The sequence below is a fragment of the Sparus aurata genome, chromosome 17 (genome assembly GCF_900880675.1).
Source record: "Sparus aurata chromosome 17, fSpaAur1.1, whole genome shotgun sequence".
NCBI classification, from domain to species: domain Eukaryota; kingdom Metazoa; phylum Chordata; class Actinopteri; order Spariformes; family Sparidae; genus Sparus; species Sparus aurata.
The window spans coordinates 14,147,910-14,174,432 of record NC_044203.1 but is presented as its reverse complement, the minus strand read 5'-3'; the positions used below and the strand labels follow the sequence as shown (position 1 = coordinate 14,174,432).

The following is a 26,523-nucleotide window of genomic DNA, read 5'->3' as shown; positions in this document are numbered from 1 at the left end:
AGGTTGGTTTAATTTCAGTTCAGGCTTTTTTTCTCACCACTCCATCACTGCATCCTCGTGGAGCCAGAAAACCTGCACTCACATACTCTGTGGAGCAGCAGTCAGACACAACGAACTGAGGGTAAAGTGGTGGATCTCTGTCGCCATCTACAGATGGCCGTTTACACTTAACTGAGTTTTGGGACTTGAACGCACCATGGAGATACTTATTCAGGCTGATGGAAATATCGTTGATAATAGCCGGTAACATTTTAAAGCGTTGTCAAGATGTAAACATTTAAAGTGATCTAATTCTAACACAATAAATGTTGGTGCTGGAAGTCAAAGCGTGGGAACATGCTTGTCACCGCCCCTCTCCGGCGCGCTGTCTGAATGAACAGAATCAATCCCACCGAGTGTGAGAGTCATGTGGCTGGTCATGAGGAAGTAAACAGGGAAGAGAGGAGCCAAAGAGGCAAGCGTTTCTTCTGGTATCTAAAATTGTGGCTATTTAATTTAAACCATTAAGAAGTGAGACGGCTTGTGTACGACGATATGTTTGCATCTTTTCACGTGTTGTCGTCTGCAGCGTCAGGGCTGATAAAAGTAGCTGACAGGCTAAATGCTAACATTAGCTTGATGGTTATGAAAAGCTAACAGTTAGCTGATACATGACATTATAATGACAGTCCCCAATTTATTCTGTTCAGAAGCAGAACAGCAAGACTGTTAAACGCTGATCAAATGCTTTCACTTGTGTTTTTGTTTCAAGAAACCTGGAAAAACGCAGAGGTGTTAACGTGTTACTTACAGATATTTTCACTAGTTAACGCTCAAATTGTTTGTTCATCAAGTATTAAAAGTTCTTGCAACGCTGTATTTCCGATGGGAAAATATCCATCTTCATGCAAAATATTCATTTTACATTATAACGTTGCTATGTCAAGATAATAATAATGTCATTAGTGGTTAATTGCATCATTACAGCCACTGTCTGAACACAGTCTGGATGATGGCAGGTGTTCAATGTCTTTCTCAGAGACACTTCAGCAAGATGGATTAAAAAAATGAAATAAAACCGCAAAACAAAACAGGAAAAAAGTCTAGAATTTATCTGACTGTAACCCTTCCTTCCTTTTTTCAGCTGGAGTATCCAAGCAGTCAGTCTGCTGCACAACCAGACGGTGAAGGTGTGGCTGTTTTCATCCTCCTCTTCCTCCACTTCCTCCAGCCGCCATGGTGGATTTCCTGGCGGAGAACAACCTGTGCGGCCAGGCCATCCTCAGGATAGTCTCTAGAGGAAACGCCATCATTGCTGAGCTCCTGCGCCTCTCTGACTTCATCCCCGCAGTGTTCAGGCTCAAGGACAAGAGTGACCAGCAGAAATATGGAGACATCATCTGTGACTTCAGCTACTTTAAGGTGAGTAATAGTATAGCATGTCCATCTGATGTGAGTACAAGTCACTCAAATGTGTCCTTAAAGGGGCTCTGTAGAACTTTTGTGTTGCGGTGGAAGCCGGCTCCACATTGCCGTCAGTGTGAACGTTTCAGATGCGGAGGAAGGGGACCCTTTTGCTCTTCTACCTCGTCCCATTTGTTTGTAGCTTTGTGTTTATTTTCATATAGACATAAGTGGGTATCGATTGGACTCGTCTCAAGATGTTGCTTCTTCGCCAGGGTCCGGAGTATTACGAGGGGAAGCTGGAAGCCAAACCCGAGCTTCAGGACCTGGACGAAGAGTTCAGGGAGAACAACATTGAGATTCTGTCGAGGTTCTATCTGGCTTTTGAGAGCGTCCACAAATATATTGTGGACCTTAACAGGTGAGACATGACTGGGCCATTTGAGGGTTTCCTTCTGTTTACTTTCAGTTTATTCAATTTAAGAGAAATTGTTCTTGAGAGCATGAAAACACGTTGTGAGCTGAGATTTGAAACGGATAATGAGAAGTTCACTCTATGACCTTGATCCATGCTCCCTTCACCTTATTCTTCTCTCTGAGGCACAACATGATAAAGACTCTATCCCAAGATGTTATTTCATCATTCTCTCTTTACTTCAGATATTTGGATGACCTACATGAGGGTGTTTATATTCAGCAGACCCTGGAGACTGTGCTTCTAAATGAGGATGGGAAACAGCTTTTAGTGAGTAACACAAATGCAAATCAGGTTTATTATTGTAAAAACAACATTGCTTTCCATGCTTAGCCCTTAAAACGATATATGATAACTGCAGAAGTTGATTGTGTGTGTTTTTCCTCCACCCAGTGTGAGGCTCTCTACCTTTATGGAGTCATGTTGCTGGTTATTGACCAGAAAATTGAAGGGGAGGTCAGAGAGAGGATGCTGGTTTCCTACTATAGATACAGGTGCGCTTTATGACTCACAAACCCACACATGCAACATTCTCTCACTAACTCCAACGCTCTTAGTGCTCAATGCACTTGTTAGCTCGCTCACAGCAAAGATGAGTCACTGCAGTTGACTCATTATGCATTTACATAAAGGTCCAGTGTGTAGGATTTAGGGGCAGACATGGAACATAATATTCATATCTTGCTTTCATTAGTGTACAGTCACCTGAATGGACAAACAAACACTGGCTCAAAAGTGGGTATATCATGGTTTCATATGTTCTGACATTTAGTGGCCATCAGAGAAAGAAGAAGTAAGAAGAGGGTTGTTCAGTTAGTTGCAATCTACTACCACACAACTAAATGCCATTGAATCCTACACACCGGACCTTTAAAATATTATACAGAGGGAACCTTATAGTTGGTGTAAGGGATCTCGCTCCTTCTGCCTCTTGGTTGAAACATCACCCCTTTATTTAAATGTCCTTAAATAGCGACTTATTAAAGATCTCAGTTTTTGACACACTTTAAATATATTGCAAAATGATTGTGTTTCCCAGGTGGGCAGAAGAACCCACACGGGCATTGAGGAAGCATAGAGAAACATGCTTAATTGACACTTTAATCTGTCCTGACTGCACAGTATATAGTCAAAATTGCAGTATGGTTAACTGCAAGATCCAAACTGCAAGAAGCTGCAGAATTTTGGATGAAGTTAAAATATATGTCAATAGAGCATCATAATAAAGTGCTGTGGTGCTGCAGAGATGTCCTGGAAATGCAAATGCAAATCTTGTTCTCCAAATGTAAGAAATTGTATTTATTTGGTACAGATGCTCATCATGAGTGATATCGCAATCACAGTATTTTCCAGAATAATCCCAATTTGACTTTTTCTTTTTTTTTTACCCGTCGTGTAGCCTTAGTTATGGCAAAATGATTCATCGATAAAAATACGCCTAACCAATGTTAAAACCGAGAAACGACACGCAACCTCTGTCCTCACTTGCCTCAGCTTTTAAATTTCTCCCATTCATTTATTGTTTCACGTGTTCTTCAGTGCTGCCCGCTCATCAGGCGACTCCAACCTGGATGACATCTGCAAGCTCCTCCGCAGCACCGGCTACTCCAGCCAGCCTGGAGCCAAACGGCCATCCAACTACCCGGAGAGCTACTTCCAGAGAGTTCCCATCAGTAATACTTTTATCAGCATGGTCATAGGGAGGCTGCGCTCGGACGACATATACAACCAAGTGAGAATCATTCTGAACTTTAAATAGACTGAAATGACAACTGTTGTCACTTTTAATATGTTAAGTTTTCTTTTGTTACATAGTTTACGAGACTGTGACAACTTGAGACGACAGAGGTTGAGCTAAATGCACCTAAAATCACATTTCTCCTCCTGTCCATCAGGTGTCTGCATACCCTCTACCAGAGCATCGGAGCACAGCGCTGGCTAACCAAGCGGCCATGCTGTATGTGTGCCTCTACTTCAGCCCCTCCATACTGCACACCCAGCAGGCAAAGATGAGGGAGATAGTGGACAAATACTTTCCTGACAACTGGGTAAGACATTTGTTTTATAGGATTGTTCACTGGCTGTCCTGTGGGAATAATATGCACCGATAGTGTCATGATGGTAGATTAGAGATGAATATAAAAGAGTTGTTTTTTTTTTTATCTTGCTTGGTGCCAAGTTTTTCATTGTGAAAGCTGAGGTGTTTGTGTTGTCTGTGTGCAGGTTATCAGTATCTACATGGGGATCACAGTGAACTTGGTGGAGGCGTGGGAACCATACAAAGCTGCCAAAACTGCTCTCAACTACACCTTAGACTCTGCTAACATCAAAGAGCAGGTATTAAAGACCACTTGGATTGGCTTCAATGTCACACAGTCCTCAGCTTTGTCAATTTGCAGTCCCTCAATGTGGTGCGCTATCGGACGCAGGTAGTGATAACTGTGTCGACAGAATTTATAAGTCATGCATTGCGACTGTGTGGAATTTAAATTGAAACGAGGTGGTATTAATCAAATCAGTGACTTTGAAAGACATTTTTAAACTTGTCTTGAAAAAGTTTTATGGTGAATATACATGAGCTCAAACTGAATTATGGGCTCTAACTGAGATGCAAGGAGTCACAGTCATAAAGTATTCTGCACCCACAGCAGGAGGAGACATTCTTCTTAATTGCTGCATTTGGTAATGACCTCATTAATAATTTATCATCTAAGATGAAAGATACTTTTGTCCATATTCCTCAAAACCAACACCATCACTGTGTGTTTAGGCCACTCGATATGCAGCTAGCATGGAAAGCCTGAGGCCTCAGGTGCAGCAGCTGCTGAAGGAGGGTTTCCTCAGGGAAGAGATCATCCTGGACAACATTCCCAAACTACTCAACTGTCTGAGGGACTGCAATGTAGCTATCCGCTGGCTGATGCTGCACTCTGCAGAGTCAGGTAAGGATACTTTTAGACCACAATGTGGGTTTGACAGAAACCGATAATGTCCTTCGCATGATGTTTTACTTGCTCAAAGGAATGTGGGTGCAACCTGCCTTTATTGACATTATTAAACATTTGTGAAAATGCCCATCACAGTTTCCGGAGCCCAACGTAACGTCTTCAAATGGTTTCTATTGTCTAAACATGACTGAAATGATTAATCAATTAACAACATAGTTGAGAACTAATTTTCTTTTGATTGTCTAATCATCGCAGCTCTACTAAGGAGGCTGAATTTCCCATTTGTCAGTTTTTGGTAGAGCTGCAATGAATAGTTGATTATTCTCTTAGTTGTTAGCACTTAAATTAATGGCACACTATTTCATAATCATCAAGTTTTTAGTCATCCTTTAGGAAACAAAATGCAAATTTCAACTTCTCAAATGTGAATATTTTCTGGTTTCTATAGTCATCTTCAGTTTGCTCAACTATTCATTTCTTACAGCCTATGACCCAAACAACAAGAGACTGCGTCAGATGAAAGAACAAGTGCTTAACGACTCCAAGTACAACCCCAAGATCCTGTTCCAGATCCTGCTAGACACGGCCCAGTTCGAGTTCACACTCAAAGAGGTGAGACTCGTCTCTTCAGTACTCGGTAATGTGAATGATGACTGGGAAAACATGGAAAAAAAAGGAACGCACTGGGCTTCTGTCCTCTGTAGACAGACCGAAATTAATGCCAGAGTAATTCCAAAGCCATCCAGCCAACTGTGTTTCTCGTTAGGTGTGTTCCCTCTGTGGTCTATTAGCACACAGTGAGACAGCATATGTCTACTCAGTCTATCACTAGGAGAGGACACAAATTTAATGTTCTCATTACCCATCTCATCTGGCTAATCCTTCCTCATCGACTCAGCGTCTGTGCTGTCCCCCTTCCAGATGTTCAAGCAGATGTTGTCAGAGAAGCAGATCAAGTGGGAGAGCTATAAGAAGGAGGGATCAGAGAGAATGACTGAGCTGGCCGAAGTCTTCTCTGGCGTCAAACCTCTTACCAGGGTGGAGAAAAATGGTGAGTTACACTGTTAGGGTGGATAAGGTGAAGGATTACACTCACAACGAAGAAGTGGTACTGACTAAAAGGAACCTCAGACATGCGACGTTAAATGCTTTTGAGTTTAAGCTCTCTCCAAACACCTCATCCACTCCTTGCAGAGAACTTACAGGCCTGGTTCAGAGAAATCTCAAAGCAGATCGAGTCTTTGAACTATGAGGACTCCACCGCTGCTGGGAGGAAGACAGTTCAGCTCATACAGGCTCTTGTTGAGGTGAGCAAGATAATCGCAGCTCACGCTGGATTTGCAATTTCACATTAAACTCAGTGTGCTTATCATGAAGATTTGACTTTCTAAGATTTCACTGTGGTCTTTTGACCTTTTTGAATTTGAGTTTGATAACACAGTCATTTTATGTTATTCCACAGTTCCAGATAGCCCCGGAAGAACAATGTATGCAAATGGTAGCAAAATAAACAGACAAGATAAACTGCTATGAGATTATATCAATAGAGAAACATCAGAATACACAATAGAGATGTCCGGTTGGCTCAGTGGATTGTAATGCTTTCCATTTCTCTTTTGTAAAACAAGAAATGGAACAAATGTGATTTTCACAAAAACTGGGTTATGTTTATTTACGTAAACATTGATAACTGTTTACACAGTTAGACAGTCCATGGGTACCGTCGTCCGTGCCAGCACCAAATTATCCCCATGAGCCAGAAAATAAATTAGTACCGTTGGAGAACTGTTTTTTAAAACAAGAAAATAGGACTGCCAGGCAAGTGCCTCCAGTCCTTGGATATAGATATGTTTTTTTTACAGTAGAGACGGTCTGATACCATTTCTTCCGACAGATACCTGAACTTTGTGATACCGTGGCATAATATATATAACATATAAAGACATGTTTTACTACTATCCCTGTATGGCTGTTATGCTCCTGTTTCTAATCTGGTACTGGAACAGTGCATAGACTTGTGTACTCGATAATGATTCCGACTCAATACTGGTATTGGAAAACAACTGTAGATTTCTGTGTTGTTTACTTTTTCCTGTACCGTTTGTTTGTTTGTCTATAAAAAAAAGTTTCCCTTTGTCTCCAGGTCCAGGAGTTCCATCAGTTGGAGTCTAACCTGCAGGTCTGTCAGTTCCTGGCTGACACCAGGAAGTTCCTGCACCAAATGATCCGCACCATCAATATCAAAGAGGAAGTCCTCATTACCATGCAGATAGTTGGAGACTTGTCCTATGCATGGCAGATAATCGACAGGTGCTTACTCACTGATAGATATCGAAGCCTACTTAGTCACCATCTCCTTAAATGTTGATGAAGAGTCTTAGTCATCCAGGTCATGGTCATGATTCATCTCCTTAAATTTTCATACCAACCATCCAGAAGACCACAGTGCTGTAGTCGTTTTGACTTTCAGTTATACTCAGTTTATTTTAGGTTTTGTCTGCAGAGCGGATTTCATTTCATTTCTGTTTTATCCGCCCTTATGTTTTATTCTGCAGCTTCACATCAATTATGCAGGAGAGCATCAGAGTCAACCCATCCATGGTTACCAAACTGAGAGCTACGTTTCTGAAGGTGAGGATTGTTTGTGCCCAACACACATGCTCACACACAGACAAAGGATTAATAACATTTAAACATTAATAATTGATTTGGAGAATTGCTACCTGTGATGCTGCAATAATTCTTTTGTGTGTGTTTGTGTGTGTGTGTGTTTCTTGATCAGCTGGCATCTGCATTGGACCTTCCGTTGCTGCGTATCAACCAGGCCAACAGTGCCGACCTGCTGAGTGTCTCGCAGTTTTATTCTGGAGAGTTGGTGGCTTATGTCAGAAAGGTACATTTCATTAAAGTTGTGTTTTCACCTGTGATCTAAAGGGTTTTTGCAGAGAGGATACACCAGGGGCACTCAAATACAAATCTTAAAGGGCCACAAAGATTTTTTTCAATAACTCAAAGGTCCATGTATTGAGGTCGGTCAGGCCACATGCAATAATACTGTAATATTCAAAACAAAATGTCCTTTTCATTCTAAACAACAAAATATGAACTAAAATAAAATGTAATTTCCATTTTAACATAAATTAAAATACATAGTTGAATATTTCCTCTTTTTGTTTGCCTTCAAACATTGTGTCCATCACTTCAGTCATGCATTATTTTATTTCATTGTGACATAGATGTGACAAGAATCCTGCTTGCAGCTTGATATGACGATTTCAGTGCATTTATTGGTGTTGTGCTTATCGCTGAATTTTGAGGAAATTTCTCTTCAAAATTCCTATGCTTCGTCTCATAATGCCGTTTCAAATTGGAAATCTTCATCACAGCTTCTCCTGGCATATTGTAACGCCCCTTGTGGACTGTGGCGCAATGACTCTTGGGTATTCTGTTGGTGTAATTATGGTTCGTGAATGTCTTTGTGAATAAGATGATATGTAAAATGATTGTGGGTTAATTCACGTCATTTGTTCTTTGATTAAATGGTGTTGAGTTTTAACAAGGACGATAAACATTTTGGCACCGTGAGTGAAAGGGTGTTTGCCGGGAGAAACTCGCCGTCCGTTACAATATTTGTGTGTTTGAAAATACATGATGAGATGGAGTAGAATTAGTAAAACTACGTCTGACCTTTGTTACCGCTACACTGTCAGATACGTGGGGCTTGTCCTGTCAGTGGGAGAATGAATGCAAACTTTAAATCCCTATTTCTCTGAGTCGAGGATTTTCACTGTCCACTTTGTAATAGCAGTTTACTTGGAAACACGCCATTTTCAATCTTTTACCACCGGCAAAATGTGAATACGCGAACTACTCCGAAAACGAAAGTGAAAGTTAAAAGTTGCGCTGTAGCGGTGAGTGACCCAGCTGTCTCTGTATCGTTGGCATGGAGATAAGTCCCGTTGCACACTTGCTGACCCAACCAAAACACATGGTGAAGGAATAAAAGTTTGGGGGCCACAAACAGGAGGCCGGCGGGCCGGATGCGGCCCGGGGGCCGCCTATTGAGGATCGCTGGGATACACCCTATTAAACCTCCTCTAACACTCATAAATGAACACGGTTTTTCAAATGGTTTCACAACTTTAACAAATGAGCTCTGCATGCTGTAAATTGTTGTTCAGCAGCAGCTGCGGTCATGATTAATGCTTCTCCAACCATCTGTTTGGCAAATTTACCCCAAAACAGCTCCATACCGGATGTGTACCTTAAGATGCTAATACCTTCTGGTTTCATCAACCACATGCCACGTTACTTTATGCCAGAGGATTTGCTTCTCCTAGCTGTACACAAGATTCCTCATTTTCAGCATCGTGCACCATCTGCTTCTGAAGAATAATCTCGACTTTTCTGTCGTAAAAACCCCTCAGACACATGTTTGATTCCTGTCGGAGCTCAGTTTTACCCATTTAATCTTCTATTTTTCCAGGTGCTGCAGATCATCCCAGAGAGCATGTTCACCTCTTTGGCCAAGATCATCAAGCTGCAGATCCACGACATCATGGAGGTGCCCACACGGCTAGATAAGGACAAGCTGAAGGACTACTCGCAGCTCGGGGCTCGCTATGAAGTAAAACAACTGTAGTGTTTGAAACACTTTACAACGTGCATGTAGCTCCTGGGGTGTTGTTCAGGATGAAAGAAAAATTATTATAAGAAATCAAAAGCAGACAGTTGTTCTGTTTTGATGTCGTCTCGTCTACCGAATGCGAGAGTGTAGCAATCATACAAGTTGGCATTTCTGAAAATTCTTCAATCCCGCTCGCAGCTTTTGATGTGAAATACAAATTGGCAAAGAAGGCTTGGTATGAAAACAGATTGTGCAGGGAGAGACTTACTTGAATTGCATTAATTAGAATTTGTCAGGCTGATATCGAAATGGCGTATTTGGAAATGAAGTCAGATGCTCTGAACTTAACATTCTTTTGATAAAGTTTAACTTTCGACTTGAAGTTCTACTTTGAAGCTAAAAACAAAACAGCTTGGCAAATTGTATTTACGCTGTTCAGTACGGTATCTGCTGGCACTCAGCTGTTTCTATATAAGTTGCTGCAGAATGATTAGTTCATCCAAATACTTTGTCAGTGGACTGATTTCATTTGAGGTTCCCTTGATTCTATCTGTTGTTTCTCTGCCTAAACATCCTTCTTCTTCATGTGATTACAGGTGGCTAAACTCACACATGACATCTCCATTTTCACTGAGGGGATCCTGATGATGAAGACCACTCTAGTTGGGATCATTAAGGTAGACGATATGAAAAAGTTATTCAGACTTGTTAGAAATGTTCATACTTTCAGCATGATAATAGAACATTAAAACAGCTTTGCCTTTGTCTCAACATGTAAGCAAGGATTTAATGTTGATGTCAGCCACAGTGCGGTTCAAGAATAAGTTACTTCAGTGGATTTTACTTTGCTAACACACCGTGATGCTTTAGGTGGATCCTAAGCAGCTTCTGGAGGATGGCATCAGGAAGGAGCTGGTGAAGAGGGTAGCTTACGCTCTGCACAAGGGATTGATCTTCAACCCCAAGGCTAAGGTCGATGCTGCTATCTGTCAATCACTGCGTATTTGTATGTTTGTATTTTATTGCTGGAAGTTTCTCTGGGACACAGAGCAAAAACATCAAGTTACAATCACAGTTAGGAAATCTTTTAACTGGCACACTGTAATGTCCATGTCCTGTTGCCCTGTAAGAGTCTGTGACAGCAGTGAACAGAAGAGTCTAAACAAGAATCTTTCACCCTCTTAGCCGAGTGAGCTGATGCCCAAGTTAAAGGATATGGCGGCCACCATGGACGGGTTCTACAGGTCATTCGAGTACATCCAGGACTACGTCAGCATTTATGGCCTTAAAATCTGGCAGGAAGAAGTGTCCCGCATCATCAACTACAATGTGGAACAGGAGTGTAACAGCTTCCTGAGGGCCAAGGTCAGGCTCAACTTATTGGCATGTTTTTTTTTGTTTTACTGTTTCTGATCACATCCCTCTGTAGGGCAGCAACACCAGTCCATCCATCTGTAATAAATTCTAAACAATGCCGTGGTTGTTTGTCTATCTGTCAGTGATGGGAGTTGACTGAGTGGTTCTTTCTTTGCTTCCGATCAGATCCAGGACTGGCAGAGTGTACACCAGTCCACCCACATCCCCATCCCCAAGTTCCCCTCTGTGGATGAGTCTGCCACCTTCATCGGACGCCTCTGCAGAGAGATCCTCAGAATCACTGACCCCAAGTATGTCTCCTCAAATACAACGGTGAAATTAAATGAGGGGAGTTATTGAAATCCTATGAAATGTTTCCTTTTCTCACATAGAGATACAGGCTTTGTACATGTCTGTAGATTAGAAGTTTCCCTGACAAACATTGGTTATTTTAACAGGATAACTTGCTACATAGACCAGATGAACACCTGGTATGACCTGAAGAGCCACCAGGAGGTCACCAACAACAGGCTGTTCTCTGAGATCCAGAACACCCTGGGGACATTTGGCCTCAACGGATTGGACCGCCTGCTCTGCTTCATGATAGTAAAGGAGCTTCAGGTAATTGGCGTACAAAAGAAAGGTCTGAGGCTGTGTGATAAAAGCCACAACCGGGCTTTTATTCAGGCAGACAGGGATGACAAATGACTCCTTCCAGGTTTACCAGGGCTGTTACGGTATCGCCACTGCTGACCTGGATATATTTGCATTACAAGTAACTGGTTTTCTCTCATCAGAACTTCCTGACAATGCTGCAGAAGACCATTCTGAGGGACAAAGCTGTGGTGGATGTTTTTAAAGCCATGCTGAGTGCTGTCAACCCAGTCCAGGGCATCGTTGGTGGGTACTGATTTAGGAAAATCCTATAACCTGCCAGGATCTTTTTTATTCTCTGAGGAGAAGCTATTCATTTTTGTGTTGGTTTTTTTTTGTGTTTTTTTTTAAACAGCTAATGCGAACAAAGTATATGCGAGTGCTGTGGCCAAAACACAGAAGATCTGGGGTCCATACCTGGAGGCCATCATGAAGGTAGTGCTCCATTATGTTTGCTAAAGTAGTGAATAGAAAATGTTTTACTTACTTACTTAATTTAGTTCTCATAGCTCATTCTTTAAAGTTAAAACATGAGCTTCAATTCAGTTTGTTTCACCTTCGATGACCCCCTTCGATGACCCCCTTTCCTCTTTCCTGTTTGTTGATGCCACTCTTTTTTGTTGGCCATCTGTCAATGCCAATTAAGCCATGATGATGTGAAAATAATGTTGTTGTATTGTAGGTGGGTCAGATGCAGATCCTGAGACAGCAGATCGCGAATGAGTTGAACTACTCCTGCAAGTTTGACTCCAAACACCTGGCTGCAGCCCTGGAAAACCTCAACAAGTCAGTTCTGTCAAAGAGCTTTCAGTACCTCTTCTCTCGTAGCTCTGTAATTGAATTAAATTTGAATATTATCATTAGAGTTGAGGGGAAAGTCTTGCTTTGTTTCAGTATCATGAGACACTACTAGGTGCTCTGTGTTTCTCCAAAATGTTGCTTATTTGTATGGCATTTAGATTAATGCTACTTCTATTTAATGAAGCACATATATGCTTGTTATCACAACTTATTTTGCCAAGTACAAGTTTTATTTCAATGACTTAATGCCAAAGCTCCTGCTGTTTGATTTAAGAAGAAAATATGTGAAGAAGTAGGAGTTAATAAATGATTATTGTTTAATTTTTTCTTCAAGCTCTTTTCTTCATCCTCTGTATGTCGTCTGTTATTGTGACCTTGCCAGGTCTCTGCTGGCAGACATTGAAGCTCACTACCAGGATCCATCTCTGCCCTACCCTAAAGAGGATAACACTCTCCTGTATGACATCACTGCCCACCTGGAGGCTGCCGGCATTCACAACCCACTCAACAAGGTCTAATAATAATTTATCTTCAGATACCATCTCTGTCTACCTTCCATTTTGTGGCTAGTAACTGAACATTGTGCTTTCCTTTATTTTTGTCACAGATCTACATCACCACAAAGCGCCTACCTTACTTCCCCATCATCAACTTCCTGTTTATTATCGCTCAGCTGCCTAAACTTCAGTACAGCAAAAACCAAGGCAAGTTTTTTTCAGCTCACTATGGTACAGCTATTATCATACAGTTGTAGATGAGTTAAGTTGTAAAGTTGTTGTGTGTTTCCAGGAATGACTTGCAGGAAAGCCACAGACCCAGTCGACTGGCCGCCGCTAGTCCTCGGCCTGCTAACGCTGCTCAAGCAGTTCCACTCCAGATACACACATCAGTTCATGGCTCTCATTGGTCAGTTCATCCGCTCTATCATGGAGCAGTGCACAAGGTAACAAAACAGACTCGAAAACTTCAAATTGAAAATGATCTAAATGTCCTTTTGGTATAGATTTTTTATTAAAGATTGTCTATCTTTTAGTTTGCTTAATCAGAGTGCTTTCTAGAATTGTGTCCTCTAATGTCTCTGTGACCTCATATTTGTGTTGCTATTTGACCCCATCACAGTCAAAAGATCCCTGACATGCCCTCAGATGTGGTGGGAGCGCTGATGTTCCTGGAAGACTATGTGAAGTACACAAAACTGTCACGCAAGGTAGGACAGCTCGGACCTTAGCATGCTGCTGGTAAAGTTATAAAAATGGGGTAAATTACAAAATGTACTTTTTAGCTGGGGGTGGTAGAAAAGTGTGAGCTTTGATTTCTAATCATTCTACCGTAATATGTTTAGCAGCTGTATTGTTATGCAGTGAGATGTAATACGTTTTAGCTGTAAGAAATAGCTAATGTCCCTTATTTTAGAAAAGTTTAAGCACTATGTCTTGAACTAACTGTATGTACTGTGGGGTAGTAATGTGTATTTCTCTTTTTTTTTCTCTAAAGGTGGCAGAAGCCCATGTGCCGAGTTTCATTTTCGACGAGTTCAGAACAATTCTATGAAGATACGGGTGATGCATTTAATCAGAAAATTATGCTTCTGTTGACATAGGCTTTTTTCACTGCAGACATTTCAGACTTGTCATATTAGGAGAGGCACAGGTATTAGTAACTAATACCAAGAACGATTGCCTTGTTCAATCCCAGCGGCTCAGTGAGCCATGTCAGTGTGACAGTGACCCAGGATGCACATAATCAGAACAGTGAAGCAGCTAACTGGAGTTCATCCTCTGTTTATTTCATTACTAGAAACAGTGCTTTAATGTCCTCCATGAAAAAAGCCGATTGAATTGTTAACTTACACATTTCATTGACCATTAATGTCCTTAATGCACTAATAATAGATTGTACAAAAATAGAACATTTTACTTACTTACTTTGCCAACTTTGTATACTGTCATTTTGTGCCATTTCCAAATGAAGTTCATTAATAAAAAGAAGAAAAAAAATATAATGTCATACAATATTGTTTTGTTTCACTTCACTTGATGTAATTGGCTCGTTTGGTAAAGGCTTTTACTTTGAAAAAACAAAACATCCCCGGAAGTCAGCCATAGCAACTGTCGGTGTTGTAGTCTCCTTTTCGCGCGTGTTTAGCGTGTGCTGTGTCTATTTTCATGTATTTTACGTTTGGCTAATGTCAACACAGCATTGAGAAACAACGGACACAGATAAAACACTGCTACTTCGCATTTATACAGTAGCTCGACGGTTAGCTAGATAAGCTAACAGGCGGGCAACGTTAGCAGGCTAGGCTAACGTAACGTTAGTTAGCGTCACTTTAGGTGATGTGTGTTGTGTTTATGGTCTCAGGGGATAAAATATACACATCGTAATGTCTCTCAGCGCGGTTCACGGGACGCTGTCGAGCCTGAAGTCATGTCAGGTGGACATCGGGACGGGAATGGATATAGTGACAGATGTAGCTATGGACCTGGCGGAAGCTCAGGGTAAATATAACAAGCACTCCCAGTAACTTACCTGTCGCACTGCTTTATTTTGCATCACTATTTAATTTGGGGGTCAAATTCAACGCTAAAACAAACGGAGATGTTCCCAGAACTCATGCTCCCTTTGGCGGTGCTGATGAATCAATACATGTATATCGATTCAATGGTGAAAAGTAACTAGGTAGTTATATTTACTCATGTGCAGTACACTGCTGAGGCACACAGGTCAATGGTGCATTAATGTTATTGTTATTTCCATACCTTGTGACTTGAAAGGGAATCATTCTACTTTTTACTTCAGCACGTTTGAAGCTAATAGTTACTTGAAATGTGTCAACATACCAACTCCATGACAATGTTATACAATGAATGCATTGGCACAAATTAAACCAGCCATAATATAAAAAAAATAGTTTAAATTGGCTCCACTTTGAACAATTACAACATTGATTTATACGTTTGACCAACTTTTACTGTGTATGTGTTAATACATGAACGACAAGGGTCAGTATTATACCTGCAGGGATCAGTCTGCATAATGACTACTTGTACTTTTGATTAGTAATGCAAGTAATGCAACACAGTAACCTCAAATGGAATATTTTATACGATATATATATTTGTATACATAATAAAAAGTATGGTATTGCCACTTTTACTCTAATTAAAGGATCTTGATACTTTTGAATTCATTGTGTGTGCTGTCCTGTTACAGATAGCAATGTGAACCCTGGCATCAAAGAGATGGAGGCCATGATTCTGGAGTGTGCCAAGCTGGACAGGGAGATTAACTACTTTGTTGATGTGGTGCAACAAGTCACAGCAGAGGTAAGGGCAACCTACACCATCGAATCACATTGAATGAAAACATCCTTTGCCCTTATACTACCCAAACAGGTCAGCTTTAAGATGCATTCCTGGAGTACGGACCTAAATGTGCAAAAAGGGCTCACAGCGGCTCCTGCTGCGTACTCCCAGTTTTTCTCGAGTGTTAAGTCCCAGTGTCACGATGTTAGTTTGAAATGTCATGGAAACAACTGAAATTGATTCTAATTGTATAGGCAGTGGAATAAGCCTAACCTCCATTCAATTTCTGTAGGTTAATCCCCAGCAGCCGGAGGCCATGTTCAGCCTGTCTGCCAAAGTGAAGGAGCAGTTTGCAGAGAGAACAGCCCGGCTCTCTGACACAGAGCTGCAGAATCACCAGAAGGTTGTCGCGTACAAGGAGAGCATGAAGAACTCTCTCAGTCAAGGTAGGGCGAGCAGAGAAAAGACGGGAAAAACAGTCTGAATTGGGGTACTGCTTGACTCAATTCGATGAATTCAGAACTTATAATAGCCTTTGATAATAGCTGTGCCTGCAGGAAAGCCTCTCAGACATGGAGAGGGAGTAATCTCGGGACATGTCCTTATTCAAGATAATTAGCTTAATTTCAAACAAGCGCACCAGAGTCGGCATTGTTTACTGTTGGATAATTGTGTTTGTCGGCCACCCTGTGGCTGTTATTTGCTGCTTTTTAATTGTTGTCCTTATTACACCCCTATTAAAAAGGTGGCCGCACACAGACGATGCCATATATTTTTGCTCTCGGAAGACATTTTGAGTGAAACTGCTGCTGCACAAATTTAATTGTCCCAGTCTGGCTCGTTCCCAAACAGTTGCATCGTGCGTGGAAACATATTTCAAAGTGTGAAGCTGAAGTGATTATATGAGATCACCTTATATTGTAAGTGTTGCAATATGAAGCTTACATCTAGAGTTTTTTTTAATAACCTGAGCACAGATGGCCTTGGACTTTTTGATCGTTGTAGCTGTGCAAGGACATCCGTGGTAGATGTTGTAAACTTTGTACGTAGGCTTAAAAAAGGGGAGATTTCAGTTTATGTGTGGGTGGGTGAGAGTTTTGTGTGTGTGCATGTTGGTAACTGAATGTGCATCTGCTCTTGAGGCTATGTGTTTCACTATGTGTGTGTGTGTGTGTGTGTGTGTGTGTGTGTGTGTGTGTGTGTGCGCGCGTGTGTTATGCTAAAGTAAGAGTTTGTGAAGTGGTGGAAAAAATTTGTAAACATCAAATCTTTCATGGCTTATTTTTTCGCGTTTAATGACATGCAGGATTAGCTCTGAATATATGAACACCTAAGGGGGACATGTTTCAGCCAAGTCCATGTCCTTGGTTGCTTGTTATTCTCCTGCCATCTTGTCATCGACCCAGTTCATCATGTATTACTGTGATTGGAGATTTGGAAGCAACCTGTGTGTGTGTGTGTTGTGTTTTCAGCCAACCAAGAGCCAGCGGAGAACATGGAGGAGCTCGATGAGGACATCGCTGTTACTCAGAGCCATGACAACTTCACCTGCCCACTCACACAGGTAGACCGCTCCAGCTTGCTGACAGCTTACTCAGCTTCACAGCAATTCATGTGATCACATTGAATTTTTTCTTTTTTTAACTCAAAACATTTCCATCTTATTACGTCTCGACCTATTTTCTGACAATTACATACAAGCAAAATGAAGAATAGTACCTTGATTAGATTTTTCTAGCGGCGAAGTTGTCTTTTTGATCTCTATTTCATTATGTAACACACGGCTGTGTATCTGTGTCCAAGGTGGAAATGGTGAACCCAGTGAAGAATAAGAAGTGCAGCCACAACTATGATGAAGGAGCCATACAGAACCTGATCAAAACAAAACACAGCCAGAAAAAGAAATGCCGGTAAGACACTCGCCCTCAGAGGGCTGTTAGAAAGTTGAGTCAGGTTTTACAGCTGTAAACAAGTCGGCTGGCTGGCCTGGGAGCAGCAGTCTGCCTTCATTTACGTTTTCTTTATTATGCCGCTTTGATGTTGGAATAAAATTAAATGTGGCTGGTCCTTGAGGAACACTGATGAAATCCCAGCACAGGTCTATGTTGTTGTCAGAGAACCTTGCCTTGTGTCTTGATTCCTGTCTGTGGTCACAGTGCTCACCTTGCACATAACAGATATAGCAGCAACACTCACGAGGGCTTCCCTCACTCTGATTAGGAGTGTGACTGATGAAATGCTGATTATCAGAGTGTCAATGCTCAGAATGCTTTTTAAACCTGTTAATTTCCCCTCCCTCTCTCTGTCCTCTAGCTGTCCTGTGGTGGGCTGTGGAAACACAGACGTGAAAGAGGCAGATCTGATTCCTGACCAGGTGCTGAGGAGGAAAATCCAGAGCCAAAAGAGACAGGCCAACCGGACGTAGTGCTTTTATCCACTGAACTGTTGATCCTAAATCCTGTGCCTTGGTAATTATCTGTATATTAAGAGAGGAATTTTTGTTTGAGGCTGTTGTTATAATCAGTACTCAAGTTGTTTTCTGAATGCTTGAGAGTGAGAGTTTTGTACCTCACGAGAACTCTGATTTCCAGTTGAATAAGAATTGAGGAAGTGATTTTTATGTACTCCGGGCTTGTTTGATATAAATAAAATCTGCATACTTTCTCACAAATAATTGCCACCAGACTTGCATTTGTAATTTGGAGTGTTGCAGTAAGTTGACAGAACCACAAGAGAGCAGTGTCTGCAGGAGGTCCCAGGATTATAGTCTGCACAGCCAGAAATGTGAAACTTGAAAGAAATGAACTTTTCAGCACTGGATTATGCTCTGATATTTGACAAGTGTAAAGTGACTACTATTGGCAACTATGCATACAGGAAGTGCTTTTTTTTTTAGTTTTCTTTGGGTTATTGAGCATGTGACTTGAATACATATTGGGCATGTTGAACTCTTTAGTGAATTATGATCCTGCATTTTTAAAAATAATCACTGAAGTAGGATGGTGGAGATGCCAAAGAACTTTCCCCGATTTTAGTACTGTCAATGAACCATTAACACCCCATTCTTGAACATCAGCGGGAATGCACTTATGTGATTAAATCTCTCCCTTCCTGCCTGCTCTCACTCCCTGTGAAGGGTCTTTGTTCCAAAGAGAAACAAACAAAGGCATCGTTGAGATGAAGCTAGGTGAAGCTAATCTTTTAATAACCTTGCATCAGGCATTTTTTAAAAATCTCTAATTGCTCTTTCCCTCCAAACAGTGCGTCACGCAGCACTAAGAGCATTTCGCCTATGAAGATATTAAGTGGCAACAAATGATCTAGGCAGTGTTGACTCATTCATTCGCCACTCTGCCTCAGTTTGAACAACCATTCGGCAAATCTAATCCTGTTTACTGCACAACATGTTAAGTCACAGGTAATTTCACAACAACAGTTCAATTTGCAGGAAAGTGCGCACACGAGCATTGCATTCACCGTATCACAGGCAGAGCCATTTAAGCTGTTTTCTTTGGATGGGTGCAGAGCTGTAAACACCCTCAGAAATTCAATCCCAATATCGTGGAGACATGCAGTGCTGAGGGAGGAAAAAAATCTAATCAATTCCCCAAATATGTTTGCTTTCTTTTGGTTATGTTTGATCTGGAATTCACATTCATCTGTTGAAAAGCTCAGAGAAGGAGGTGTAATGGCTGCCTGAGACGCCGTAAGCCTCAATATCTGGCTTGCGCAAGGAGGATTTTACCTTTGGCTCAAAGTGAACACAGTCTCACTTCCTGGCACAGGAGGATTGGCTGGGGCGGTGCCAGAGCTGGATGGAGAGGGAGGAGAACAGATAAGACGGGCACTCTGAAATTCTGAGCCGATCCAGCTGTCATGACTCTCTCCCGCCGCTTTTGTGGGCTAAACTCAGTTTGACACTCCCGTCAAAACAGTAGTCTGGTTCCTTGTGCTGTTGACACACTTCTGTAGAGTTGTCAAGGAGATTGTCTTCGCTGTGAGGTGGCTCGCATGACCTCAATAAACCACTTCCTGTCGAGTCAGAGGCGGAACACGTATTCAGATCATGTACGTAAGTAAATGTAGCAGGGCCACATACTGGGAGGTAACTTCAAAGGCCAACTAAAGTTGTTGAGTAAACATAGTGAAGTGAGAAAATACAATATGTTATTGAGTAAGTTGTTAAAGACCAGAAGTGATGCCACAACTTTTTACAGCTGATTGAACAGTGTATTGGAACAAAAGAATTGTTTAACACTGCAGTGCCTGATATAAATTTGCTGCGTGCACGATCAATACTTGCTTTAGAGATGTGGAGATCTTTGTAGCTCAAGAGGTTTAGAGGCAAAACCAGTGAAAAGTTAACATACAGAAATAACCACATTACTCAAGTCAGCTTTGATTTCATGGTATTAAGTCACGTGTGGTCGTTTATAATGACGCAACCTCCAGTTCAGTGGCACACTGCCCTCGGTTTGGCAGAACATGATTTTTAATGAATGATATAATTGCGGCGGGGCAGTTTGTGTTTGTGAGGATGAGGAAAACTAGTAAATAGCATTTAGTCCTACAAAGTCGTATTTTTCAAGTCTTTTGGACCATAATCCTCCGATTACATGTGTATATACAGTACATGGATGATGAAAGATTTTACTTAATAAGCTGATTTCACTTCTAAACCTCATTTCGTCATGGCACCCAACTTTCTTAGCATATGGAAATGATGAAATAATTGACAGGTACACTGAGCAGCACACATTTAGTTATGGTCACATACCCTAATGTAAACCAACGTCAGGACTCTTCACATATTTTTGTTTTGAACTTATTATATCTCTTCAGGGATGTATTTCTGCTCACCCGCCGATACTATAGGATGTGTCTGCTGCTCTCTGTTCATTACATTTTTGATGTTTCTATAATGTCTCAAACTTTTTTATGGGCTCATCTTTTGTAGAATTGGATGAAAGCTGCTTTTGTTCATGGATGTATAGCAGAGATATACTGTATAGTCCATGCTGCATGTTTTTGACCATTTGGGATCATTTTCCCCCTTTGAAAAGTTATTATCAATCACATATGGATTGAACTCTGTGTGTGTGTGTTACTAAGATGTAGTCTTTTTTAAAAATATGTTTCCGTATAACACTACACATCTCCATATTATGGGCTATGATGAAAAAAATATATAATTTATTGTTTTTAAGCCCATAGCATACTAGGCATCTGGGCAGGACATGAGCCTCCTTACAACTATGGGGTGCAGCCAACGGAGAGAAGAACCTCAACTGCTTACATTAGTGTTTGACATACCATTTTGAATATTTTGAAAATAGATTGGTGTAGTTTGTAGTCCTAAAACCCAGAAATTGGTTATCATTTTCACCCATCAGGCCCCCTCGTCTCAAAGTCTGAGGGTTTTTTTAATTGGTTTTCATGTATATGCCTAAAATAAGGTCTGTGGTTACCGCAGGGTTAATATATTTACACATTATTTACACATGTTGTTCTCGAACATGAAGCGCATCAAAAAACGTCCCAGATTTAATGATGAATTGTCTTAAAAAAACACTGGTGCTAAAAGTGGCTAAATGAGACGAGAAAAGTTGTCACACGACGAGCACGAAGAAAACTCTTTGAACTTTAACATTAAAAATTGTAGATATTTCAGTTTACCACAGATATCATTTTCTGAAATAATCAAAAATCCAATAGGCTTTTTGTTGAGGGAACCAGGGCGATGCTAATCTGCAGGCTAGCCTGCAAAAGTACGTCATCACTACACCACTCTACATACAATAACATAAAAGAATCTCATATCAAATAATGTATTGCAATATTTATCAATACACTTTTTAGCTATACTTATACTGTAAATACAAAACTAACCAGTTGCATATGATTGATAAAATCTGAATATGCAAGCTAGAAAATAGAACTAACTGAATGAATAATAATAATTATAATAATCACGTGCCCTCTTTGTTCATTTATTTGTTTATCAAATATCAAAGTGTGTGTTCAGGGGCCCCACAGAAAATCCGTCTGCTCGGTGCTACCAAAACATTGAATCCGGCCCTGCTAATAAACTGTGTTGATAATAATAGATTATTCACAGTATTTAACTTTAACAAGCCTCTCGAAATAATCTCACGCTGAAACATCCCGGCTAGGTTGTTTTTTCCCCTCTTCTTATTTGAAGTGAAGTGGAGACGGGATGTGTGCAGGAGACAAATGGGAAAGAAAAAAAAGGCGCACTGTCGCTTTAAAAGACAACACCTCCCCGCGCTCGCTGGATCCTGGCTGAGTTTCGCTGCAACGGCCAGCACAGTGGTTCATACTACAGACTGTCTGTGGAGCAGAGCAGAGCAGAGCGGAGCAGCACACAGCTCACCTACAGGCAGGAGCAGCAACGTGCCGCACACTCCTGCTCGTTTCTACTGATGTGACAACAGGAGTGTGTGTGTGAATGAGTGTGTGTGTGTGTTTGTGTGTGAGTGTGTGTGTGTGAGAGAGAGGGAGAGAGAGCTGCTGCTGCCAGGAGCTGAACTGCAGGTGAGTCCGTCAGAGTTTTACTGTGGATTAACCTGAAGAAAATGGGCCGGAGTTATTCTGGAGAACGGCTGAGTGAGACTAACATGACGGAGGGAGTGTAGGTGATGCGTCAGAGGCGCTGAGGTGGTTTAAAAAAGTGGAGATGACAGAGGTTTTTTTCTATATTGAGAGTAAACTGAGCCAACAGGTGCGACCTGACACACCTGTTGGGAATGGAAACTGCGCGTAATAGTTTGACTTGCAGATCAGATCGCCTCCCGACTTCGCCGTTTAAGCTGCTGTCTTTTGCTTATCCCCGCACAGGTCGGCGCAGGTGGTGTTCATCTGGAGGACACACAGCTGGACATGGATTACTGGTGCCCGTCTTCGCCGCTTTGGATTTAGTTCAGACGCCGCACAGCTCCGCGCCTCCTCCCGGTGAAGCGAGTGCGCCAAGAACAGGTGGATCCTGTTTGTGTGCTCAGCCTTATCCTCCATCCACCTTTCACCTTTATGGGGAACCAGGTGGAGAAGCTAACGCATTTGAATTACGCAGAGGTGCCAACGTCGGACCCAAATGGGTTCGACCCGGACGACGACGGACCCCGAATCGGCGTCTCTTACATTTTCTCCAACGACGACGGCGACGACGACCAGGACGACAATTTGGGCCACTTCTCGTCCGTCAACAACGCTGTGAGTCACGATGAGAAGCCCTTCGACCCGCAGGACGAGCTGGAGTGCGCGATTCACTACCGAGAGGAGTGCGTGTACGAGAGGAGCACCGGGGCCGCCGCGCAGTCCGCCGAGAGCCTCCTGAACAAGTGCAGACCCGGAGACCTGCTGGAGTTTGTGGCCACGGGACAGTACCCGCACTGGGCTGTGTATGTCGGCGACTTCCAGGTGGTGCACCTGCACAGGGCGGAGATAAAGAACAACTTTCTCACCGACGTGAGCCAGGGCAAAAAAGGCAGGATAGTGAACGGCCTCTACAGGTACCGTGCGCTCCCGCCGGAGGTGATTGTGCGCAACGCCCTGGACCACGTCGGGTCGAGAGACAGAGAGCTGTACTGGAGGAACTCGGAGTGTTTTGCCGCTTGGTGCCGCTTTGGCAAGCGGGAGTTTAAAATCGGAGGGGAGATCCGGATAGGAAAGCAGCCGTACAGGTTAAAATTGCTCTTCTCGGAGAAGAAGAGTCATGTCCTGGAGTTTCAGAGCCTGGAGGATGTGATCATGGAAAAGAGGAGGAACGATCAGATTGGCAAAGATGCCGTGATGCAAGAGCTGGCCAACCACCTGAACGCAACACATGAAATCAAAGAGGATCATTTTGTCAACTGATTGTGGATCCCCTGGTCGTCTGGCACAGAAATAGGAGATGTGCACTGGAAAATGGACATTTTTTTTCCTGCTGAAGAACAAAATATGTGTGTTGATGAGGGAGAGTGTATCCCTCCTGTCAGAGCTTAGCTGTGGGCCTGTGCACGTGCCACTCTGCAAACAAAAGTGTGTCTTCAGAGGGAGTTAAAATTCACCCGAAGAAATCCCTTTTTTTTTTTTTTTTCACTCCAAAGTGAGAGGAAAAGCCCTGACATCTGGGGTGACACTGGTGTGCCTCGAGTGAATTAGCAAAGCAGCTCCCAAGGGTTGAAACTAAATTACCACAAGTTGATTTGCCTCAGACTCGAGCGAAAATTGCACACTTGATGATTTCCTCCCCTCTTTCTAAGGAAAAATGTGTTTCCACACAACCAACCTGAGATGAAGTGACTTGTTTTGACGGATGCATTTGCACCGGGGCTGCACCTGCAGTCTAATCGTTTGGGGATGAAGTCAGAATTTAATTGCCCATAATTATCTTTTTTTTCTAATCCAATGAATCTTTTGCACAGAGGAGCAAAACCTCTCCAACGTACTTGTACCTGACGAGAGTGCTGAAAGCGCCCGCTCCTCGTACAACTCAGGTGCTGGAGATCAATACAGAGTGGAAGAGAGACGACTTGTTGCTGTTATTGTGTGCCAACCTTGACGACCCCCCCTTTCTGTTGCTCTGTATCCAATCACCACAAAGCTTTGCCCACTCTCTGACTACCTTGTGGACGCTGTTCACAGCTATGGCAGTGCACTTGTATTGATTCATCCGTTTAAACAGTTTATTTTTTTGGAAATAATAATTAAAAAAGAGATGTTTGTATGAAGGAGTAAGGAAATAAATATATATTTGAACAGTAAAGGGTATTTTTTTTTCTTTTTAGCTAATAATCTTCACTGACCTTTTAAATGATTTATAGTTGTGTTGGCACAATGATAATCAATGACTTCAAAATCTCAGGAAAAGTAGTAAGAGAGGCGATTCTGTATTCTAACCAAGCCTCTGCATTGTTTTGCGCTGCACAGACTGTTTGAAAGCAGCTACAATCCCATTTCACCCCGGAGGAGCCGCGGCTCCACCTGTTGCCTCTGTAAGATCCCATCTTTTTGTTTGTTGTCTGATGAAAAGTGTTGGCTGCCCTACAGTTAAAGCTGCTAATGCTGCCAGTTTTGATCTCAATATTGGCTTCAGAGCGGCGGCAGCTCTCCTGAATCTACTTAAACATCAGCTGTGTTAAGTGGTGTTCCAACTGTGCTGGACACTTGTGCTTTGTTTACACCTCTGCCCACTGGAGATAAGTCACTCTTGAAAGTTATCGCCGCGGGCTACGAACGTTCTATTCTCACATTTGGAACAACAACATACATCAAATTCTGGCCAAAGGTGCAGTTTTGTCCGTGCGCACCCGCAAACAGGCTCAATCTGAGTCCCATTCCAATGTGCGACGTGATTAAAAACACGTATCGGATAAAATTCAAAGTTGATGTGATTTGACAAAACGGAAATTGTGATGGAGAAACAGGGCGCTGGAGTCAACTATAAATAAGATTAGAACAGGAAATGGATCCAAGAGCTGAGAGACCTGTGACACTTCTAAATGCCAGTGTCTAAACAATAAAAGCCTGTGAGTCACTTTACAGTGCGTTCACATACTGAGGCTGCAACGGAAATTACAACCGACTCCGAGGTTGTTTTGAACTGCTAGACATCTTGTGTGTGTGTGTGTTTTTTTTGTTTTTTTTTTTCCGTTTGCGTTTCAGAGGAAGCTGATGACTCCCCCATAGCCAGTCAGAAGATGAGTTACCTCGCCTGTTTGTTTTCCTCTGGTAATATTTGCATGAAGATAATGCTGTAGTGATTTTGCTGCAGGTGAGGTCCCACTGGACCCAAAGCAGGATCATCATCAGCACCGGCACCGAAAAGGAAAGCTGCCGGACATATTAGCATTTCTTCAATCCTCTGTGGTCTGCCACAGTGATGAAATATAAATTGACTGTGTGTGTGTGTGAGTGAGTGATGCATATTTATGATGATCAGTCATATTTTCGTGGCGCCAACAGAATTCAGAGTCGGGGGCGAAGCACATGATGTTAAAGCAGCTGTCAGTCGAGTTGTGTAATTGTGAATATTAGCTCACATTTCTCATCATGCGTGACAAAGCTGAAACAGGGTTGCTCTTGCATCACAATATTGCGGTCAGTTTGATTTCCTCTGTACAAGTGTTTGGGTTTCCTGTGATCGCTGTGTTCACACAGTGTAACATGCACTGTGGAAATGGACAGCCATCAGCAGAATTAATCTGAATATTGTGATATTGTCATGCCGCTTGTTGTTTTCAAGCTTTAATGTTTTTCCCCAAAATACATCCAGCAAACATGTTGAACATACTGTCTCCCTCATTAAAGACTATGAAATTATTTCAAGGTGTAATATGTTAGAATTTGAGTTGAAAACATTCAAAAGTCGCCTGAAACGATCAACAGAATGTGAAGGAATAACGATATTTGTTGAACTTAGCATGCTAACCAGCTAGCCTTGGCCCATCCCGATCCAAAGTCCCTGTGCTAGTGGTCCTCCGAGCTCCCAGTCTGGACAACTAGCTCCTCCACTACTCTGGTGACGCTCTGCCCCCTGTTCATTTTGTGTTCGAATTCAACAGGTGGCCGATTTTTACAGATTGCACCTTTTAAATTTCCTTTATTGACACAATGTGGCGCTTCTTCACACGGTATTGCCATCGGCTCTCAATCAGCAGGACAGTGTGAAACTGGCAACGTGCATGGTGTAAACAAACGTGTGAGTCACTAAAAAACACTGCTCCATAGTGCTCCTAATAGTAGGAAGAAAAAAAAACCTCAGGGGTGTCTTTAATTTGGCTTTTCCACACAGAAATGACATTGATTTTACATTCAGGCCGATAGCACAAGACAGCCGAGCCATTGTGGATCCCTGATGAAGCTCAAATGACTTCAGTAAAAGGCCTCAAGTGTCATCTGTAACCACTTAGATGTGACCGATGAGAATGACCTGTTTCAAAACCATCGTTTAACGAGATGCTAAACGCGTGA

The 26,523-nt window shown here is 42.1% G+C and overlaps 3 protein-coding genes across 5 annotated transcripts; all 3 read left to right on the top strand.

The window, feature by feature from the left end:
* Positions 1-328: 328 nt before the first annotated feature.
* washc5 (WASH complex subunit 5) lies at positions 329-14,243 on the top strand. 2 transcript variants are annotated; one of them, XM_030394572.1, is made up of 29 exons: positions 329-454; positions 1,124-1,401; positions 1,659-1,804; positions 2,044-2,128; positions 2,252-2,352; positions 3,398-3,590; positions 3,754-3,906; positions 4,082-4,195; positions 4,629-4,800; positions 5,291-5,418; positions 5,728-5,857; positions 6,001-6,113; positions 6,950-7,116; positions 7,362-7,437; positions 7,589-7,699; positions 9,293-9,433; positions 10,030-10,110; positions 10,304-10,405; positions 10,619-10,798; positions 10,976-11,100; positions 11,248-11,410; positions 11,587-11,689; positions 11,799-11,878; positions 12,126-12,229; positions 12,627-12,756; positions 12,852-12,948; positions 13,034-13,187; positions 13,364-13,451; positions 13,739-14,243. In XM_030394572.1, the coding sequence occupies exons 2-29, from the start codon at positions 1,216-1,218 to the stop codon at positions 13,793-13,795; spliced, it is 3,480 nt and encodes a 1,159-aa protein (XP_030250432.1). In that variant the 5' UTR covers positions 329-454; positions 1,124-1,215; the 3' UTR covers positions 13,796-14,243. The 2 variants fall into 2 exon arrangements, with proteins under 2 accessions (XP_030250432.1, XP_030250431.1); XM_030394571.1 differs by having other exon boundaries at positions 396-470.
* A 57-nt stretch (positions 14,244-14,300) lies between these two features.
* On the top strand, positions 14,301-18,223 carry nsmce2 (NSE2 SUMO ligase component of SMC5/6 complex). Its single transcript, XM_030394573.1, has 6 exons — positions 14,301-14,742; positions 15,458-15,570; positions 15,842-15,995; positions 17,022-17,113; positions 17,353-17,459; positions 17,863-18,223. The coding sequence occupies exons 1-6, from the start codon at positions 14,628-14,630 to the stop codon at positions 17,972-17,974; spliced, it is 693 nt and encodes a 230-aa protein (XP_030250433.1). The 5' UTR covers positions 14,301-14,627; the 3' UTR covers positions 17,975-18,223.
* A 1,205-nt stretch (positions 18,224-19,428) lies between these two features.
* Positions 19,429-24,316, top strand: lratd2b (LRAT domain containing 2b). Of its 2 annotated transcripts, none has more exons than XM_030395214.1 (2): positions 19,429-19,617; positions 22,408-24,316. In XM_030395214.1, the coding sequence occupies exon 2, from the start codon at positions 22,597-22,599 to the stop codon at positions 23,422-23,424; it is 828 nt and encodes a 275-aa protein (XP_030251074.1). In that variant the 5' UTR covers positions 19,429-19,617; positions 22,408-22,596; the 3' UTR covers positions 23,425-24,316. The 2 variants fall into 2 exon arrangements, with proteins under 2 accessions (XP_030251074.1, XP_030251073.1); XM_030395213.1 differs by lacking the exon at positions 19,429-19,617 and adding an exon at positions 21,849-22,104.
* The last annotated feature ends 2,207 nt before the right edge of the window (positions 24,317-26,523 follow it).

Bases quoted from the DNA above. Each gene is read 5' to 3' on its own strand.
- washc5 (XM_030394572.1), top strand. From the start codon at position 1,216: ATGGTGGATTTCCTGGCGGAGAACAACCTGTGCGGCCAGGCCATCCTC. The intron at 10,111-10,303 runs GTAGACGATATG...GTGATGCTTTAG, and splicing joins CTCTAGTTGGGATCATTAAG to GTGGATCCTAAGCAGCTTCT. The intron at 10,406-10,618 runs GTCGATGCTGCT...TCACCCTCTTAG, and splicing joins TCTTCAACCCCAAGGCTAAG to CCGAGTGAGCTGATGCCCAA.
- nsmce2 (XM_030394573.1), top strand. From the start codon at position 14,628: ATGTCTCTCAGCGCGGTTCACGGGACGCTGTCGAGCCTGAAGTCATGT. The intron at 15,571-15,841 runs GTAAGGGCAACC...CAATTTCTGTAG, and splicing joins TGCAACAAGTCACAGCAGAG to GTTAATCCCCAGCAGCCGGA. The intron at 17,114-17,352 runs GTAGACCGCTCC...TCTGTGTCCAAG, and splicing joins TCACCTGCCCACTCACACAG to GTGGAAATGGTGAACCCAGT.
- lratd2b (XM_030395214.1), top strand. From the start codon at position 22,597: ATGGGGAACCAGGTGGAGAAGCTAACGCATTTGAATTACGCAGAGGTG.